The sequence below is a fragment of the Hypomesus transpacificus genome, chromosome 23 (assembly GCF_021917145.1).
Source record: "Hypomesus transpacificus isolate Combined female chromosome 23, fHypTra1, whole genome shotgun sequence".
Classification (NCBI taxonomy): Eukaryota; Metazoa; Chordata; class Actinopteri; order Osmeriformes; family Osmeridae; genus Hypomesus; species Hypomesus transpacificus.
Genome location: NC_061082.1, coordinates 10482877 through 10501860, shown reverse-complemented (window position 1 = coordinate 10501860; position 18984 = coordinate 10482877). Strand labels below are relative to the sequence as shown.

At 43.1% G+C, this 18984-nt stretch overlaps 2 protein-coding genes across 2 annotated transcripts; both read right to left on the bottom strand.

Moving 5' to 3' along the window:
- Positions 1-2: 2 nt before the first annotated feature.
- Positions 3-9120, bottom strand: xrcc5 (X-ray repair complementing defective repair in Chinese hamster cells 5). The gene is made up of 21 exons (XM_047047012.1): positions 9026-9120; positions 8560-8673; positions 8234-8417; positions 7977-8025; positions 7763-7885; positions 7408-7596; positions 7027-7141; positions 6746-6884; positions 5650-5762; positions 5434-5496; positions 5065-5202; positions 3935-4025; positions 3578-3708; positions 3123-3319; positions 2746-2833; positions 1789-1858; positions 1536-1645; positions 1173-1269; positions 837-904; positions 583-657; positions 3-416 (listed from the first exon to the last, which is right to left on the bottom strand). Exons 1-21 carry the CDS (start codon positions 9041-9043, stop codon positions 402-404), a joined length of 2187 nt encoding a protein of 728 aa, XP_046902968.1. The 5' UTR covers positions 9044-9120; the 3' UTR covers positions 3-401.
- Positions 9121-10402: 1282 nt separating this feature from the next.
- tmem169b (transmembrane protein 169b) lies at positions 10403-13729 on the bottom strand. Its single transcript, XM_047047034.1, has 3 exons — positions 13588-13729; positions 12471-12892; positions 10403-12193 (listed from the first exon to the last, which is right to left on the bottom strand). Exons 2-3 carry the CDS (start codon positions 12739-12741, stop codon positions 11562-11564), a joined length of 903 nt encoding a protein of 300 aa, XP_046902990.1. The 5' UTR covers positions 12742-12892; positions 13588-13729; the 3' UTR covers positions 10403-11561.
- Between the last annotated feature and the right edge of the window lie 5255 nt (positions 13730-18984).

The window sequence follows — 18984 nt, the reverse complement described above, 5'->3', positions numbered from 1 at the left end:
GCTCACCAAACATGACTTTATTCTAACATCAGGAGCAAGACAAAGTTACAGATATTGGTTTCTGTTGGGTGAAGTACTGTGTGTGCTTTGAGGATGTACATTTTTAAACAAATTACAGTTTTCCAGTTAACAAAAAACAACTTTTGTCTCCGTTACTTAACTGCTGCATCTCAACCGGACAAGACCACCAAGACACAAGTTGATAAAGTGAAAACATTAGTGGTCAGTGACTCCACGTTCATGGAATGCTGCTAGTCTGCTGAGCAACATTTAATATCTGGACAAAGACCTCCAGTCTGTAAACTAGCCGTGTGGGAGTGCTGGAGGTGTGGTTCTGTTTGGTCCGATTCCCCGGGGTGGTACTTCTTCTTCAGGGTCAGGCCTTTCAAATAGCTGTGTGTTCACATCATGTCCAGCTGCACAGGAAGAACACACCCAGGGTTTGTTATCGGTGGGCCATCGCACACACACACACACTTCCTCTTACAGGGACACTGTAAAAACTAAGGCTTGATAGCCATGTGACAGAACTCTTACCAGATCTTATCATGTGATGATATAATCAAGTGAGAGAACTCTTACCAGGTCATCCACGTCGTCAGCACCTCCCTCTGCAGAAGCAACCGTCACTTCCTCCTTCTCCCCCATCAACAGGAACTGAGGACATGAACATTGTTAGATCAGGTTTGTCCAGACCATCCAAAATGTCACCATGCAAGATGGTCCACACTCTTACTGTTAGTGAAGCATAGTTGCATCACATAAGTTATAATGACAACATTGTTGATGATGATGACATCACATAGGTGATAGAGGGAAGTGGTTAATTCCCTCACCTCATTGGCTTCTTGCTTAGAGGCAGAGCTTCCCTCCACCTCGTCCTTGTTGATCAGAGTCAGGACATCTGTCAAACAAAACACAAAAGGGTCAAAGTTCACCAGGCAGGCTGCTGATGTTTCATACCAGACAGGAGGGTCCTACTGTGGGGGCTTAGAGGGTTGCCAGGTTGGGTCACAGTCACTGAGCCACAAAATCTTGTCAACCAGATGAAAGAGTAAAAGTTGGCAAAGATGGAACTAATCCAATGGTTTCATTGCACTCAGTGTCACACATAAAGTTCCCCCAAAGAATTAGAGTATGTGTAAGAAGTAATGGAGTCAGGTGAGGGCTACCTTGAGCCAGCAGCCCCCAGAAGTCATTCAGGCCCCGGTCTGGAATGCTTCTTTTCAGGGACTGGAGGTAGCTGTTAAATAGCTCAGCATTCCCAGCCTGTAAGGGACACACCCATATGAAGCACACCGGTCTCCTGTCATTGATCACTCCCCCCTCCCTCCTCCCTCCTCACACACACAGTAATAATCAAATATAGAATGACCGAAACCAAGGCACAGTGCAACAATTAGATCTCAACTACAATATTACGTAATACAGTGAACCAAAAACATCAGCATAACATAAATGCAACCCCCCCCCCCCCCACACACACACACACACACACACACACACAGTGTAGAGATGTGTTTTATAGTGCTCACCTTGACAGACTGCTCTCTGAAGACCTTGATACAGGAGATGGCCTTCATATAGTAATGAGTACTCTTCTGCGACACCAGCTGCTCGATTCTACCAATCAGCTGTTGACACACTGGAACAAGCACACACAAGTTACCACAGAGACTTGCACCTCCCTGAGTAAGTCCCATTGTCGAACTGTCAACGATGGCTAGAGTGATGACGGAGGAATGAACACACTGTGAACCATGCAGTAATGGAGGTCATCAGTCTCACCCTCTCCAAACGGGAGGCTCTTCTGGCGGAGCAGGCTGCAGAAGTCTTTAGCTGGGTCCACACTGCCCACCTGCCCAAGACAACCACAAGCCTGTGATTTGACTCTCTATCTATGTCTTCCACCACAGCTACCCTGATGCCTGCATGGATCTTACAATGGATCTTGGTAACTATCAACAGCAAATTGAAATAAGTTAAACCCCTATGGTAAATACCCACAGTAAACTTCATTCTGGTCTTGATTTCAAGTTATTTCTGAATATTTGGTGGTAAATCCCTGCTCTGTTTGCTCCTAGTGGTAAAAAAAAAGAAACGCTGAATGAGCACCTTTTCGAGATTATCTGACCGATCACAAGGAGGGAGTGTATGACCACTCACCCTGCTCATGCATCACTGAGTGTTTGAGGAAGCCCCAGAATAAATATTCATAAAATATCTTCCACACTCAACCTTTCTCCAGAAAGCACTTTAACTAAAGAGATAAAGGCTGAAAAGTGCACAGTTACTCTTTAAAATGATGCATCAATACAATGTGGCAAAAAGATCTGCCTTGGACTAGGGTTGTGGCCATTCACTTATAAAGTCACAATTTATCCATCACTACCTTCAGGAAATATACGACTCTGTGTTCTCATTACTAATAGATTTATTCCTTCCCCAATTGAATGAAACACACCGTCATCAATCCACCATTGAATCTTAAGTGGAGTACAAACTTCCACTTCACTTACCACACTTCACTTTGCTACACATCTTTGCTTGGCTAAACAAGTCCCCAGTGCAACGTAAACTCTACTTCCTGCCTATTGGTCCACAGAGCTAGGCCTATATACACATGCAAAAAAAAAAAACGTAAATAATGTGTACACATCTCAAAAATGAAATAAATAATATTTCTGGCTTAAACAACCTCAAATCAGAGGCTGTGATGTCAGTGCCATGCCAGCAGTCTCTTACCGAACTGACGCTGCCTGCCGTGTTGTCTGCCAGGTGGAAGTCCTCGTCCTCGTCCAGCTTCACCTTCTTAGCTTCGGGCTCCTCAGAGCTACGGGGGACAGACAACAGGAGGTCACTTCCACACCACAAGCATAGAGCGATGGCAATCCTATTCTAACGTGAAAGCTAGAGGGGTCAACACCATTTGTACTCTTCACGTTGGATTATTATTTATTTATTTAGAATTCAAATTCATTACCAGCCTTGAAATCGTTAAAAGGTGCAGCACAGAGAATTCCAATGTTCTACTACTTGTCGCAAATGGCAAAGAAACTTTATCCAGTTTTAAAGGCCATTCTAGCATTCAGCTAACCCTTCTCCTGGCCCCCTTCTCTCACCTGCTACCAAACATCTGGACACTGGTCTTCAGCTCCTTCTTCTTCACCGCCTCCTTGAGGGGGAATTTCTTCTTCAGTTCCTCCAGAGGGGCCTGACAGCGTGCACTGACCACAGGGGGGCGCTCCAGAGCAGCCAGCAGCCAGGGCTCTGTGGAAGGGAGGTGGGTGTCAGGGTTCAACCCCCGGTGGTGCAGGCACTGTTAGAAAGAAGGTTGGTAAAGGGGGAGGGTACAGGGTAGGGAGAGGGTTGGTAGAGAGGGAAGGGTAGGAGGTAGGGAGAGGGTTGGAAGTGAGGGGAGGGTAGAATATTCATTAATGATCAGGAGAAGTAGTGCTGTGGGTTTGTATGGGTGACTATCACTGTAATCAATATCCTGAATCTACTTGATTTTTGTACTGTGTCTTCTCTAAAGGTGGAAGGACCATCTTTCTTCCCTCGCTGAACAGGATGCTACCTGGAATAGTCTCTGGAAGGTTGGGTTCTGGATGTGGTGGACCTTGAACAAGTCCTCCTGCTTCCCACTCTCCCCCTCTTCCACCAGCATCATGGAGTCTATGACAGAGTCCATGGCTGCCAGCTGAGCCTCTGGAGAAACACAGACCGCAACACCATCATATGTCTGACCTCTGACAGGCCGGCTACCAGAAACGCTGAGGGACTCACTCCTCGGCATTCATATCAAAGTATGGGACGAGTGAGGCATAGCTGAGCTAGGTGAAGGAATCAGCTTGCTGTTGTTGACTTGCTGCATGGTAATTAAACTAACAGCTAGAGTATGTGAAAACAGCTGAGGTGTGAGTCGGGGCCCCACCTGAGGGAGTGAACTTCTTGTTGTTCTCCAGAGAAGGGAAGGTGAACTGTCGCAGATCTTCCATGAAGGGCAGCTGAACGTACATCAGACACTGAGGAGCGGAAGGAGTTAGACGTTGGTGAGACTGGCAACTCATCTACTCAGGTTCCCGGCAGATCCTCAGTGGACAGATATTAAAGGTTTGATTGCGGCCTGGGCCATTTTCTGCATGTCTTCCCCTCTCATTTTTGCCTTGCTTTTCTGTCTGTATAAAAAAAAGCTGAAAAAATCTAGATATGAGAAAAAAAATATTATATATCAGTGTTTCCCACATTGCGTTTCGTAAAAATTTTTTTTTATAGCTATTTAGGTTAAAACACGCAGCGTATTTGTTCAGCTGCATTTCCTTTCCCCTGCTCTCCCTCCGTCTCTCTGTCACTCATGCGTCTTTCCCACATATGCACACAGTCACAACGTCAGCACACGTTAGCAACAATGCATACATATGCCGTTCTAGTAAGACCGACAGCTATATCAGCGAGCCTTCAGCATTAGTGCCGTAGCTAAAAGTCAAGGAAAGTTTAGGCTACTTTTCGCTCGGTGCCTTACTCACACTTACATTTAGTCATTTAGCAGATGCTCTTATCCAGAGCGACTTACAGTACTTGAAGTTTCCCCTTCGTTCTTTTGGTGAGAAGTCTCAAGAACTAGCTACTTACTCGGCGTCATGGAGCCGACCAGTTAAATAGTTGTTTAGCACTAGCGTTGCTACATGCATAATGCAGAAATGATATGTTAGTTGTTGTTAATTTGTGAAGGTGTGAATCATTTTGGGTTAATATTTAATGTACCAAATTATGAACAAATTAACTGTAACGAATTATTAACGAAGGAATTATTACGACCCCCCCCCCCCCCCCCGGTCTGACAACCCCCACCCCTCCCCGCCACAATTAGATTTCTAATCTGTGGGAAACACTGTATATCCTTCTTGGATTGGACATATTAGGCTCCTTGACCCCCAGGACCACGGTGACAGGAGTCCTAGTCATCTTCCTTGTGAAGATGTTATCTAATACTAGCAGCTACCTACATCCACATGGTAGGACACCCTGGAACAACCAAACATCTCTACTCTCCTGTCAGCTCACCTCATACTTGTCCTTGATGCAAGGGAAAGCAGCCCCTACTTGGGGGTTACAGCGTCGGTCGTACACGTAGCGGACGATAGCTACCATGTTAAGCTCGTCCAACGCTTGAATGAGGGCAGAGAGGGCAACTGCAGCATGCTGGTGCACCAGCACGGAGACAGGAAACAGGAAGGAGAGAGAAGATATTTGTCATCTCACATGTCTGTGTTGGGTAATATAGTCCATTAGAGAGGGGGGTGGGGGGGGGTGGCAACATGTGAAAGCTGCAGACTTTCTGTCCCAATTATCTAACATCCTTGATCCTTCTTCCTGTTGGGGCCATGCTGACATTCTTACTTCCTCTTGGTTTGGTCTCTTTGGCAGTCTTACCTCGTCATCCTTGGGGGCAAACACCTTCAAGATCTTGTCTCCCATGAAGTGGTGGCGGTGTATCTGCAACATACAATGCATGTGTGTGTGTATACAGAGAGATTAGAATAGAAACACAGCAGCAAATTCAATTTCACACAACAATTTGTTGTCCAAAGATTTATTGTAACAAAAATGTTCACTTAGCAACAAATTGATGCAGCATCTGCACATTACCATGTTCTGTTTGGCAAAGCCCAGTACGGCAAAACACTTGCCCTCAGCCTTGTACTTCATCTGGTCCTGGTCCACCTTAGAGAAGGGGACGATGTCACTACCATAGCGGAAACCTGCAGGGAGAGGTCCAGGGAGGCAACATCAACCTTTATAAAAGCTACTTTTAAACAAGTTCTAGTGTGGTTTGAATTAGGTTCCAGTTTGTCCAGAAGTTTTACATACTGTGGAAGTATTATAGGATACAGCTGAAGTTGATATTACAACCCCAATGTACCATTTTAAGGGAAAAAAATCTTTTTGAATATGATGGCAGCAACATGTCTCAAAAAAGTTGGGACAGGGGCAATAAAAGGCTGGAAAACGTGTTACAAAAAATAAACAGCTGGAGGAACCAGTTTGCAACAAACTAGGTTAATTGCAAACAGGTCAGTAACATGGTTCAGCGTTTCCCACAGCACTTTTTAGTTGAGGTGGCCGCCTAACCAACACACGTCTGCCGCCGTAACTACGTCGCAAAAAAATATGTATAATGTATATATTTTATTGACAATTTTTATAGCGATATCTGCCTTGTTACTCTGTCCTGTTTTTTCCCTTCCATTCCAAAACACCAGTCTCCCTTCTCTGCAGAACGCACTAAACGAAAAAAAATGACAAAGAAGACACAGGACCGTTGAGCAGCAAGAATCCTGTATCACACACAAAAGGGACAAGATTCCTCATCCCCAGAAGAGGGGATGCTACATGGAACATGGCCTTGTCCCAACTTTTTGGAGATGTGTTGCTGCCATCAAAATTCAAAATTACCTTTTTTTTTTTTCTTCAAATGGTACATTTCATCAGTTAAAACATTTGACATATGTTTTTTACGTTTTTTAAACGTTTTATATGTTCTATTGTGAATAACATATTGGGTTTATGAGATTTGTAAATGATTGTATTCAGTTTTATTTTTAATTTTACACAACGTCCCAACTTTTCTGGAATTGCGGCAATGAGCAAATGAGCAATGCACATGTATTTGTGGGCATTATAGTAGAGGTACAGGATATGTTCAAAATGTCTGTGTGATGTGGTGCTATGTGTGTATTTTCACCCTGGATAGTGTCATCTCTCTCAACCTCTGTCTCGTTGTCATCCTCCAGACAGAACACCACATCTCTCTTCACATCCTCCTTCCGATTGGTCTGGGCGTCGACCGTCATCCACGACTTTATGAGAGACTCTTTGGCCACCTGCAGTCACACAATGGCTATTGGTCACAACACTGAATGTCACGCCATCACAAAACCAACACACAGACAGACTGTTTGATCACTTCAGATCTCCAGCACCCTGAGGGACATTGGTATGGTTCCTAATGGGACAGGGCCTTACTGCTTTGTATCCGAGGATCTTGATGGACAGGGAGCTGCCAATGGTCAGCTGACACGGCCAGCCCGTGGGTCTCCTCTCAATGCTCTTGAAGATGGACAACTTTTCGATGGCTTCACTGCAGGACAGAGGGAGAACCAAGCACACAGGTAGATGCTGAGAAACTTGCAACCACTTCCATCCTGTCCTTCAGACAACATTATCCAGCTCTGAGACCAAACCTTTGGTGTGAAACTAGTTCATTCTCAGGGTGTGCACTCTTTTCTTGAAATATTTAGAGTTTTCTGTGCTCTACATTCACTCCTGACTAGAACTACATGCTTTTAAAAATAATCAAAGGAGCTGATTAGTAAACGTGTCTGCAAGTTACCAGCGCACTTCTACCTGAAGGGGTAGACTTCCTCCAGGCCATCTTCTTCATCCAGAGCCAGCATGATCTGCCTGACCGTCTCCATGCCCTGCTTCTGCTCCCTGGACAGACCCTTCCCCCTGTGGGCCTGGTGCCCGGAGCTTCCTCCTGCTCCATCCCCGTCCTCCTCATCCTCCTCTTCATCGTCCAGAGAAAAGGGCAGGCTAAAGGAATACATGGGCCAGAGTCACTCTGCCTGCAAAACATTCTGCAGACATTCTGTTCTGTGTTTCAGATGTTTTGCTCTGTATATAAGACACTCTGTATAAAAGACACTCTGTAAAAAAACTCTCTGTTAGGACACAAAGTGATAGAAGACAGAGCACATACAAGAACTGCAGAGTAATGCCGGCCTTCTTCAGGTTTTCAATGATAACATCTAGCTGGTCTGTGTTGACCTTGGTGTGGAGGTTTGTTAGGATGGCAATGTTGAGACGCTCAAACTTCTTTCCTCTAAAAGGGAAATAATATTAAGTTAAATATGACCAATAATCTTCATTATTATGAAGATATAATAGACAATAATAATAATAGGCAATCTTACAGAGATTCATTTTGTAAGAGGTCCATGCACACAACAAGAGCATCCAACCCTGATTAAAATATTAAGGAAATGAAAGTACTTTTAACTGGATTTGTTCTATACTATTTTCACAATTTGAATAAGCAATTATTAAATATTACTTTTATTTTTTCTAAATTGACGTTATTTGGCCAAGCCAACTGGCTGAAATTGCATTAGTTTAAGAGGGCAACATTGGACATGAGGAACAGCAGTGATCGTGATCACAGATAGGATACAGTCGGCCTGTTGACTACCAGGATGTATCTGACTGTGGACTTCTTCGAGCAGGTCAAAATCTGGAAGCATCAGATGGCGATGAACAGTGATATTCTGGTACTGGCTATCATCAGCCAGTTGGTTCTTAGTGGTGTCGGTGCCGAACAACACCAGGCCCAGCTCATCTTTGTTCTCAGCAAATACCTGCAGTCAAAGACCATTCATTACCTATTAATTGTATACCTATGTACTATAAAGTGTAGGCTACTACTAACTTTATAGTCGGTGTACTATCAAGTTGTATTAATTTATTTATTTATTTTAAAGGAAAAAAGAACGATTTTACCTGTCGCTGAATAAACTTCTGGATGACTTTCTTAGCTTGTTCAAACGGTGATTCTTGGCCTGGAGCAGAGTTGGACATGGAGAACCCCACGTCCATGCACAGCACTAATGCAGACTAGATGTGGTGAAGAGAGAACCATTTAGACCAAATTCAAAGCATCCATAGGTTTAAGGGTAAAACTAAGACTCAATAGTTATTGGGTCCCCTGCATGTGTTAGGTATTCATTTCTATTCAGCAGAGGGCAGTGTTTCATTGAAATGGACGAGCAGTGGTCTGCAGTCTTGTTGTATCAAACAAGTCGGTACATGCCCTGCCCACATCTCGCCGCCTTGTTTCCATGGATTTAAAGTGACTAAAATACTAGAATGACACACATACGCACTCATAAAGCTAATCACAATAATCAATTGCTAAAGCTGATAGGAACATAAATGAGTAGCTTATAAAGATTAAAAAGTTACTTGCTTTGGAAGACGGAGCCATTTTCAATCCCTTTCCCTCGTCCAAGCTTCTGTCCCACTGTGTTATCAGTCCGTAGAGGAACAGTAATTTTTTAAAGATTGTTCCTAACTGGTTATTTACTTTACAGAAATGAAGTGAAGAATTCATGTTTTCACGTTGTATTTAATACATGCGTTTCATGTTTTAGCTAATGTAAAGTATTGGCTTAAATAGGGCATCAGTGGTGATGATGCAGACAGACAACGTACGAACATGACAAGTAGGTCAAACGCCCCGGGTGCCCCAGCACGGTCACTGCTTTATGAATAATGTGCATTCTGTGGTTTATCATACTTGCTGCCAGGGGCGGTTCTACACGGCGGCCTACAGGGACCAGTGCCCCTGTAAAAATGTCCATGGCTCCCCTGTGGCCCCCCTGAGCTGACTGAATAAAAACAAAAATAAACGTTTTTATTTTATTTTTCACACGTTTTTTTCTTCTAGTAGTCATCATGAAACGAGGAAGGGACATTGCAGCCTTTTTAGCCCCAGTAAATACAAAAGTTTGAGAAACATATCAAGGTATTGAGAGAGTTGAGGAGCTGGAAGAGGGAGAGCCAGAGCCGTTTGTATGAATTTAATGTAAAGCTAAATTAAATTATTTAATGTTTAAATATCATTTGTTTCCGTTTTTTAATGTGCCCCTCTATTTAAACACTGGCCCCCCCTTGTCCCCCCCAGTAAAATGTGTCTAGAACCGCCACTGCTAGCTGCTGTCTACATATACCAGTTGACTTGTCTATTATTGACTGGTATATATAGAGAGATTTGGTATGTTTATTATGGGCTAGTGCTATGGGCAACAAACGCTTATCCCTTACAACAGACTACACAAGCATATTTATTTACCTTGTAATAATCTTGGTCGCTGGTCATAATAATTTGTCACAAAAGTAATGTCTTCACTGAAACACACACTCACATACAAATTATAGCCCACATAAAACAATGTTCAGGGAGTTTTATAACCTTATTTTCCGGTGTCATGTGGACGAGAGGACCATGCTATATCAGAAACACTTATTTCCCAAGTGCTACCAAGAACCATCTGATTTATGTAATATGTTAAGAGATTGATATAGATTCAATACATTCATTTGACCATAATCCTTATTTACTCAAATACACGTAACTAAAGACACAAAGTCCATTTTTGCTACAGGTTATATAAATGGCATGTTGAGGTACAATAAAGTTGCAAAAAATCTTCGTCAGATCAAAGCGGTCAAACACAGACTAGTGGTAAATTGGACTAATTCAATATTCAAATGAATTAATAAATATCCATATGAATAAAATACACATTAAGAGGTTACACAAAAACAACACAGCATTCACTGTGAAAATCATTTATTTCCTTTCACTGCATCTCATGAAAAGCAACAAACACAAAGCAACATTTAGTGAACACCAAACACTTAGCAAAACCTTGCTTTAATCAAGTTCATGCCTGTGAAACAGAGCCTTCCACATGTTTAGCCTGCAGTGCATATGGATTCAACTCCATCTAGCTGAATTCATCTTCTGTTTCCTCCCTTCTGTTTCCTTACCAGACCAACAGTTGGACGAGATCTTTTATCTGTCGGACATGTCTCAGCCAGACAAGTTGATTGAAAGTTACAGCTTCCTACACAGTGCAAAACACCTGTACATGTTTACTCATAACCAGAGTAGGTAGCCTTGTCATCAGAAAGTTTTTTAAAATAAATCAAATAACAGGCATTAGAATATGGGAACTGAGACAGCAACCAGGTGGTAAACAGATTTAAGAAGCTCAGAACCCTGATGCCTTTGGACAGGAACAATGAAGATGAGCGATGTCAGCAGTGTTGGCAACAACAATGACAAGTCTTTCAGGTGGTGTTAAATATGATACGTGTCAATGAGAATTAATGTAAAACAAATATGAAACTCCTGTTACGACAGTTAAACATAATTAATGAATAAAATGTTGCATTGGTGTAAATCATCACACAATGTCACCTGCAGACCAAAATGTTGAATTGATGCATTTGAAATGTGCTTCCTGATTACAATGTACAGCACACATCCATCACATATATTAAAATAACTATAAATATTTACAAAGTGTATCTGAATGCATAATCCACTGTCCATATAGTTTTTTTTGCAACTCCCATTCTGTGTACAATGGTGCTGCTCACTGTGTAGCCATTATCCATCCACACACACACACGGGCCTGAATCCAGCGTCTGAGTTTCAGGTCCAAACGCAGATGTAAATCATAGCTCTGAGACATTTTAATATTTAGAGGAGGACAATATTTAAATGAATGATAGTGTGTGTGTTTTTTTTAACACAGTCGGAACCTTGAGTATCTTATATTTAGTCACAGCACTACACATGTTTAAAATCATTAATTAATCCATCCCTTTGCGACATGATTTACCAAACAGTGTTGGGTTATGGCTAATTCCTACTCAACCAGTCTCTTCCTAGTACTGGAGCTGAATCCCCCTTGCTCCTTCCATCTCCCCCTCACACACAGGAGGTCTGAGCCAGTTCGTTGGGGGTCTTGCCCTGCATGCTACCAGAAATGGTGTCGGAGTCCAGCAGCTCCACGATGCTGTAGGGGGAACAGTCTTCCAGCCCCAGCTTCCCACAGGCCCAGCCACAGAAGCCCTTCTCCAGGTCTCTCACTGACAGCCACCACTCACTGAAGGCCCAGGACACCTGCACCACGGCGGAGTACAGCGCCAGCGACACGGCCATGGCCATGATCAGCATGGGGTAAAAGATGATGAGGAAGGGACAGACGGTGATCTTGTGCCAGAAAGTCCGCTCCTCGTTGTACACCAAGAAGACGTTGTACCAGGTGAGCGTGCCGTAGTAGAAGGAGGTGATGAAGGAGAAGAGGAAGACAACAGGGGCGCAGGAAAGGCTCCACAGCACCACGTGGGGGCCCTGGCAGAAACCGAGGCCGCAGGAGCGCTTGGAGCCCTCGCCCGCCTCGCACTCGGCATCCAGACGCTCCTTGGAACGGGCAAGGTCCCTGAGCTCACGCTCGGTCAGCGTCACATGGATGTCCACCATCTGACCTTTCTTCTTACCCCGAGTGATGGTGCCCGTCAGGGTGACGTAGCGGCTGTCTGGGGGGAGGTTCCAGCCTCCTGTCAACACACAATACAGACAACACCTCACAACACCTCTCCTTAATATGAAACAGAGCTAGGGTATGTGACTGAAGGGAGTTGGGGAGGGAGGGAGGGGTTAAACCATTGCCCTACAAATGTATGATATAAGTATTTCAAACATTCAGTTAAGAAACGGCACAGCTAATCGACGGTTCTCCATTGCACGCTATACATGGAGCAGGTCACATAGTACATAACTATTTAGGCGATGAAACTGACAGAGTTAAAAACAAGGGTCTGTTTTGTCTCTCACCCTCGCCAGTCGGTGTGGAGAGGAATTTAGCTCCCTCCTCGGTGCTTCTCTCAGCGCTCTCCTCTCCAGCTTGCTCCTCCCCTGGCGTCCTCTCAGTCTCAGACCGGTACACAATAATGGACTCTGGCCGAGGTTCCTTCTTCTTTCTTCTCTTCCTCCGAGTGGCGGGACCTACTTCACTTCCATCTACCTGGTTCCCTGATGTATCCGACCTCAGGGAGATCATCTGGGGGCTACTGTCCCCCGCTGGCTGCTCCTCTGCCTGAGCCATCCTGAGCCTTCACCTGGATGAGTCACTTCCTGGATGTGGTCCTGGGTGGATGTTATGCTGCAACTGATGAAGACCTGGGAAGGTGTACTGGTTACATGGATTTCTTCTTTCATTAAGTTCAGTATCAGTGGCAGGCCTCTTTTTCAGGCATCTGTGAAAGAGAGGGAAAAAATATACATACTTTTAATGCTTCAGTGAAAGTTTAGAGATTAAATATGGAAGAAAGTACAAATTTACTAAGTATATCAGTTGATCAAATCTGTTCTATGAATGTAAGAGCAGTTGTGCACTTGTGTATCACAACTACATGCAATTGTGTTCGCATAAAATGTAATTATAGCACAGCTGTGTTCATACATAATAGATATTTAAGACACGTTTGGCTTACTCTCAATAATAAATTAAATAAATATATCTAAAACCACGATTGATTTTAAAAACGATATAACTAGGGGTTATTTTGTTTTAAATAATGTTGGATCGTGTGTTTATGCATTAGAGACGAGCCGACACCCTTGATCGAATCACATCTAGGCTACAGCATACGGTTGCGAGTCTATAGCAGGAAACGGTCATGCCAGAGAATGTTAAAAAAAATAACCAATTGAAAATATTCCTTAATAAATCGTATTGCGATTCTAAGGTTTTGGTATAATGTGCCTTAGCATTTAACACAAGCGAAAATACTGACAGCACGTAGCTTAAACAAGCAATGTAGGCTACTAGCCTATTCTTTTACAGCTGATCCCCCCCTCCCTTTATATCCCACCCATACCATCTCTTTTGTCCACAGGGTTATCGGCGAGGAATATCCGTAAACAAATTTAAAAGGCTCTTTGGTCTTACCTGAAATGTATAAACCATCAAATAGGCGGTAGAATATATGCATTAAATTCCCATTTGTTATTTCATTCTAAATCTCGGCTATTCGCCGAGCGCACGCTCGACTACACACCACAGTGTTTTTTCACAGTAGGCGACTGATGCGCTCCGCAAACTGTATTCCAGAATACCCCTAAACCCGCCCCTCAACTTCTATCAATCCAAATACAAACACTAAACTCCTGATTAAAATCTTAATCCGTGTGATCTCAGTTGATATTACGGATTTATTTTTATTTTTTTAACAAACGAATGCCTTGGGTGCTATTTTTGTTTACATAAATGCACCAAATGCTTTTATACTATCACAGACATGCACGTAGAATTAATATGCTTTTATTTACGACCCTTTCACCATTCGACCCTTTCACCATCTTTTCCCCATCATCCTAATTCATAAAAATACAGTAAAAAGAAAAACACCGTCAAATTTGTTACAAGACACGTTTCTAAACCTAAAAGAAACATTTCCTGAAATAATCTCACGAGGGCACTGACGTTCTTGTGTCGCATGGTTGTACAACATTAAAACTGTAATAGGCCTACATTTTTTTTAATCCGGTATCCTCCCATTCCAATTCGGAACCAAACTGAATTGACTAGGGAATAGTAGAAGAGAACGCATATTTTGTTTAAATGTAAAAACAAGCAACCATTCACAGTGTAAATTACATGAATGGTGTGGGGTTTGGAGCCACTTTTTGAGAACAGATACATTTCTGACACATTTTGTAATTGTGTCTGAGTGATTGATAAAACGAAGAATTTCGTGTAAACACTATTGTCAATGATGTAGGCGACACAAAATAATGCAAGACTCATCAGGCGCAGGGTTGATTTCAAGAGCCTCGAGGTGTCTGCCAATAGCAACAACCCAGCTAACACAGTTACGTTGCCCTTACGTTGCCGCAACGTCAATCGTTGACCAAACATACGTTGCGGGACCGTGCATCTGTGGGGCGCCAGTACGTTGCCGCAACGTCATCTTGTGACGTTGCCAGTCCGTAACCGCAACGTTGCGGCAACGTTAATTTTCCGACGTTGCCAGTCCGTAACCGCGACGTCTTGGCAACGTTATTTTCCGACGTTGCCAGTCCGTAACCGCAACCTCCTAGCAACGTAACTTTCTGACGTTGCCAGTCCGTAACCGCAACGTCGTCGCAACGTTATTTTCCGACGTTGCTAGTCGGTAACCGCGACCTCCTAGCAACGTTGTTTTGTGACGTTGCCAGTCCGTAACCGCAACGTCGTGGCAACGTTATTTTCCGACGTTGCCAGTCCGTAAGCGCAACCTCCTAGCAACGTAACTTTCTGACGTTGCTAGTACGTAACTGCGACGTTAATGATTTACTTAAATATTAAGTAACATATTTCATATGCAGACCTCATTTGCCCAGAAGGCTACTTGTTTTGGTATAATAGATAGCCAACGTTCTGAGGAATATGTGTGTGATGTGTAGCCTGACTCAAGCTAAATCATAAACGAGGCAGCATTTCAGAATCAGAAAGTGTTTAATTCGCCATGAAAGTTTGCACAGACAAGGAATTTACTTTGGCAGGAAGGTATATACATTCAACATAAAGGAATCTTAAATATGTGCTCTACCTACACTAAAAGGGAGTCAGATGGCTGAGCGGTTAGGGAATCAGGCTATTAAATCAGAAGGCTGCCAAATGATGTGTCTTTGGGCAAGGCACTTCACCTTACTTTCCTCCAGGGAATGTCCCTGTACTTACTGTAAATAAGAGCGTCTGCTAAAATGACAATGCACAAAGTATGCATGTAACATTTACAATAAAAACTAAAATGGCCAAAATATATACATACGTGATAAAAAGTGCCACTGCAAAACAAACACTGCAAAACAAACACTGCAAAGAAAAAAACACTGCAAAACAAACACTGCAAAACAAAAGTGCCAAACAAACAAAGTGCAAAAAATGAATTAAAATCTTCTTCCAGTCCCCGCTATGAGTCCTGTCTGATGGCCCTGACAAGGAAGCACAAAATAAGTTAGTGTTCGATTAACATAATCGCACGTGTGAAAAGGGGCTATACAAGTCTTAAAAAATCACATCTAAAATAATATACATCATCAATTAAAATATTATGTGATTCTACATTTGTGTCATAGCCACGTGAAAGATTGGATATGGAAGTTGCAAACATGATTCATTCACCTGGCTGGTTTTGAATGGGCTGCCGGGGTGTGTTTGAGTGTTTCCTCTATGCGGAGCTCCACAGCTTTCTCTCCCAGTCCCGTCTTCTACTTCATCACAGCGTCTGGAATTAGAAGTCATGAACTTATTGTCAGCACCAATGTGAACGTTGAATGCGTGTAAGCCATAGTTTGTGGGATCTCCAAACACTTACCGCTCTCTTTCGCAACTCCAGCACCGTAAGGCGCTCCTCAAGGTCTTGAAGTTCAGCCTGTGTTTGGGCCACCTGTAGGTCCATCACTGGCACCTCTTCAGTGTGTCTGCCCTGTGGTCGCCTGAACAGGAGAGCCTCTCGCTGGTTCTCTTCCAATGTCTCCATCTTCCGGAGCATAACCTGTAATGTGTCTGTAATTAAAGACAAGTAAAACAAGTTTACAAGAGTTTGCATGATTGGCATACACTGTGGTTCTTCTAGATTAGCTGTAACATTGATGTACATAACAAATGTTACCTCGATTGGTCTTTGCCCAAGATGGTACAGCTGAATGGGGTATACAAAGCATTAGTAAGACAACATTTGTTGTTTTGACAAATATGTTTCCCCCCACGATCAGAACAACTTAAGTATGCCTTACAATTAGGTATGCCTTACAATGGCAATGGTTTGAATATTTTTTTGAGTGTCTTATATTTGCACTTGCCTGGCTGCCAGCTGTTTTCCGGGGCGCCCTATGGGTTCTCCTCCACCAGACCAGAGTTGACACCTAGAGGTATGGCATCTGGTGATGCAAACGTTTTAAGTCATACTTTTGCTTCAAAGCATAGCCTTTAGGGTTGCCATGGCTCAATTATTGTCACTGTTATAAACGGTCATTCATTACTTTACCATAATTTCCAAGGGACACAGTACTTGTGATGGTGGTCGGATCACCTGTACAGAAATGAAAGTGGAATGTAGTTTACGTACACAGTAGCCTATTAGTATTGATTTTGAAGAAGCATCGTATATGTGATATGTTCGAAAGCAGGGCCCCACAGCGTAGCACATGTGTGATTCTGAACATTCCAACCAACTATTTTCCGATGGGCAATAACTATATGATAAACACTACAGTATGGCTTCAAAATGTACAATTAGTAGGCTAACAAGTAACACTAGCAAGTAGTAGCATTGGTACGAGTATTATCTTAGGTTGCTAGGTAACGGAAGCTAATTAAAGCTACATAGCTTCCGTTTTGGAAAAATAACTCACGTACTCTGGTGAAAGTGTCTTAAATATTTAGAACTCACGCATCTAAAGGTTAAAACGAATAAACGTATCCAAAAACAAATGTCATGTACAAATTGGAAGAATTAGTGACATGATACTTTTACAGACGCCATTGTTGTGCATGCCATGACCGACTGTGAACGTGATCAGCCACGCGCTAGCGTCTTTGAAAATTCAGGGCTAGCTACTGTAGCTAAATAAACTATTTTGGGACAGGGTTTTCTAACAGTTCTGAACGTTTATTTTCACTGATTCTTTTGAGGGTGATTTATCAGACGCTAAACTTTGATAACATGTATGCATTTTCAGTATTTCAAAATAACTTTCTGGAGGGTTTAACCTAGCTAGCGAAATCCTAACGTAAACAATGTGAATCTGATATAACGCTATAAATAACTCAATTTCAAACCTTTATGCCCCATCCAATTTCTAAAAATATGTTTATATATTTAAAACTATGTCTGTAAAGAAACTCACCTTTGAAGTAACTTATTTCCAGGTAAAATCCATTGTGTGAAAGACGGTAGGACCCCGGCAAAAACTGTTTAGGAAGCCCAGTTTCAGCAATGCGTTGAAATGGGCATGCGCAAAGTTGTTGCTCAGGGGCAGACTGAGGGGCAGGTTTGCTAAGGAAGAATTGTAATATTCTGTGATGACTTGTCTTTGAAAATGAAACTCTTAAGAGTCGCTTACCTTTTGGTCACATTTAACAATTTTGTATTACAAAACTATTGGAGCACAAATTTGCATTGTGTGTCATACAGCTTTGGTGTGCTATAGCCTACAAATAATGTTTGCTTAATCATGTTACTCATCACACATTGATTGCTTTTGTACATGTTTATAGTAAAGAATGAAAGACTAAATTATATTCCACATTCTGTCTTTTTTAATTTACACTATGTGTCTGCATATGAGAACATTGATGACCAATGACCTGCTGGAGCTGAGCAGCACATGAATTACATGCAGTGTCTACATTTACACTATATTGCAGTCAAGAACCGCTGTCCTGCGACAAAAATAAGGTAACCAGCCGACCAAGGGACGACGTCGCGGCAACGTTGTCCAAGGGTCTAAAAATAAGGTAACCAGCCGACCAAGGTACAACGTCGCGGCAACGTTGTCCATGGGACCAAAAAATAACGTAACCAGCTGACCAAGGTACAACGTCGCGGCAACGTTGCCCACGGACCAAAAAATAACGTAACCAACCGACCAAGGTACAACGTCGCGGCAACGTTGCCCACGGACCAAAAGATGACGTTACCAGCCGACCAAGGTACGACGTCGCGGCAACGTCGTCCATGGGACCAAAAAATGACGTAACCAGCCGACCAAGGTACGACGTCGCGGCAACGTTGCCCACGGACCTAAAAATGACGTTACCAGCGGACCAAGGTACGACGTCGCGGCAACGTTGCCCACTGGTCTAAAAATAACGTAACCAGTGGACCAAGGTACGACGTCGCGGCAACGTTGCCCACTGGTCTAAAAATAACGTAACCAGCCGACCAAGGTACGACGTCGTGGCAACGTTGCCCATGGGACCAACTGGCAACATTCCCTTTATAACGTTGCTACGACGTTGCCACGACGTTGCCAGAAGGTAACGTCGCGGGTTACCAACTGAGCACTTACTGGCAACGTTGCCGCAACTCATGTGTTAGCTGGGAATGCCAAAGCCAGACCTGCAAACTCCTCAGAGTAAAAAAGGTGACAGTGTCATTTACGGGGGTGGGGGGGGGGGGGGGCGTGCCCCCGGCTCGATTTTCTTGTGATTTTAATATGCAAATGACACATTTCTGAGCGTGACTTAAAGGCCATATTGCAGGTTAAACATCACTGTTGATAAATGGGTACATGAAGCACTCAAGATATGTGTATAATTAAAAAAATCTCCAAATGGTGTCTCTAAATGGTGTTAAAG

Coding starts and splice junctions, on each gene's coding strand:
- xrcc5 (XM_047047012.1), bottom strand. Junction 8,418..8,559: donor AGAAGTTTATTCAGCGACAG/GTAAAATCGTTC, acceptor CTTTGACTGCAG/GTATTTGCTGAGAACAAAGA. Junction 5,763..6,745: donor GAGAGATGACACTATCCAGG/GTGAAAATACAC, acceptor CTCTCCCTGCAG/GTTTCCGCTATGGTAGTGAC.
- tmem169b (XM_047047034.1), bottom strand. CDS start 12,741: ATGGCTCAGGCAGAGGAGCAGCCAGCGGGGGACAGTAGCCCCCAGATG. Junction 12,194..12,470: donor CTCCACACCGACTGGCGAGG/GTGAGAGACAAA, acceptor GTGTGTTGACAG/GAGGCTGGAACCTCCCCCCA.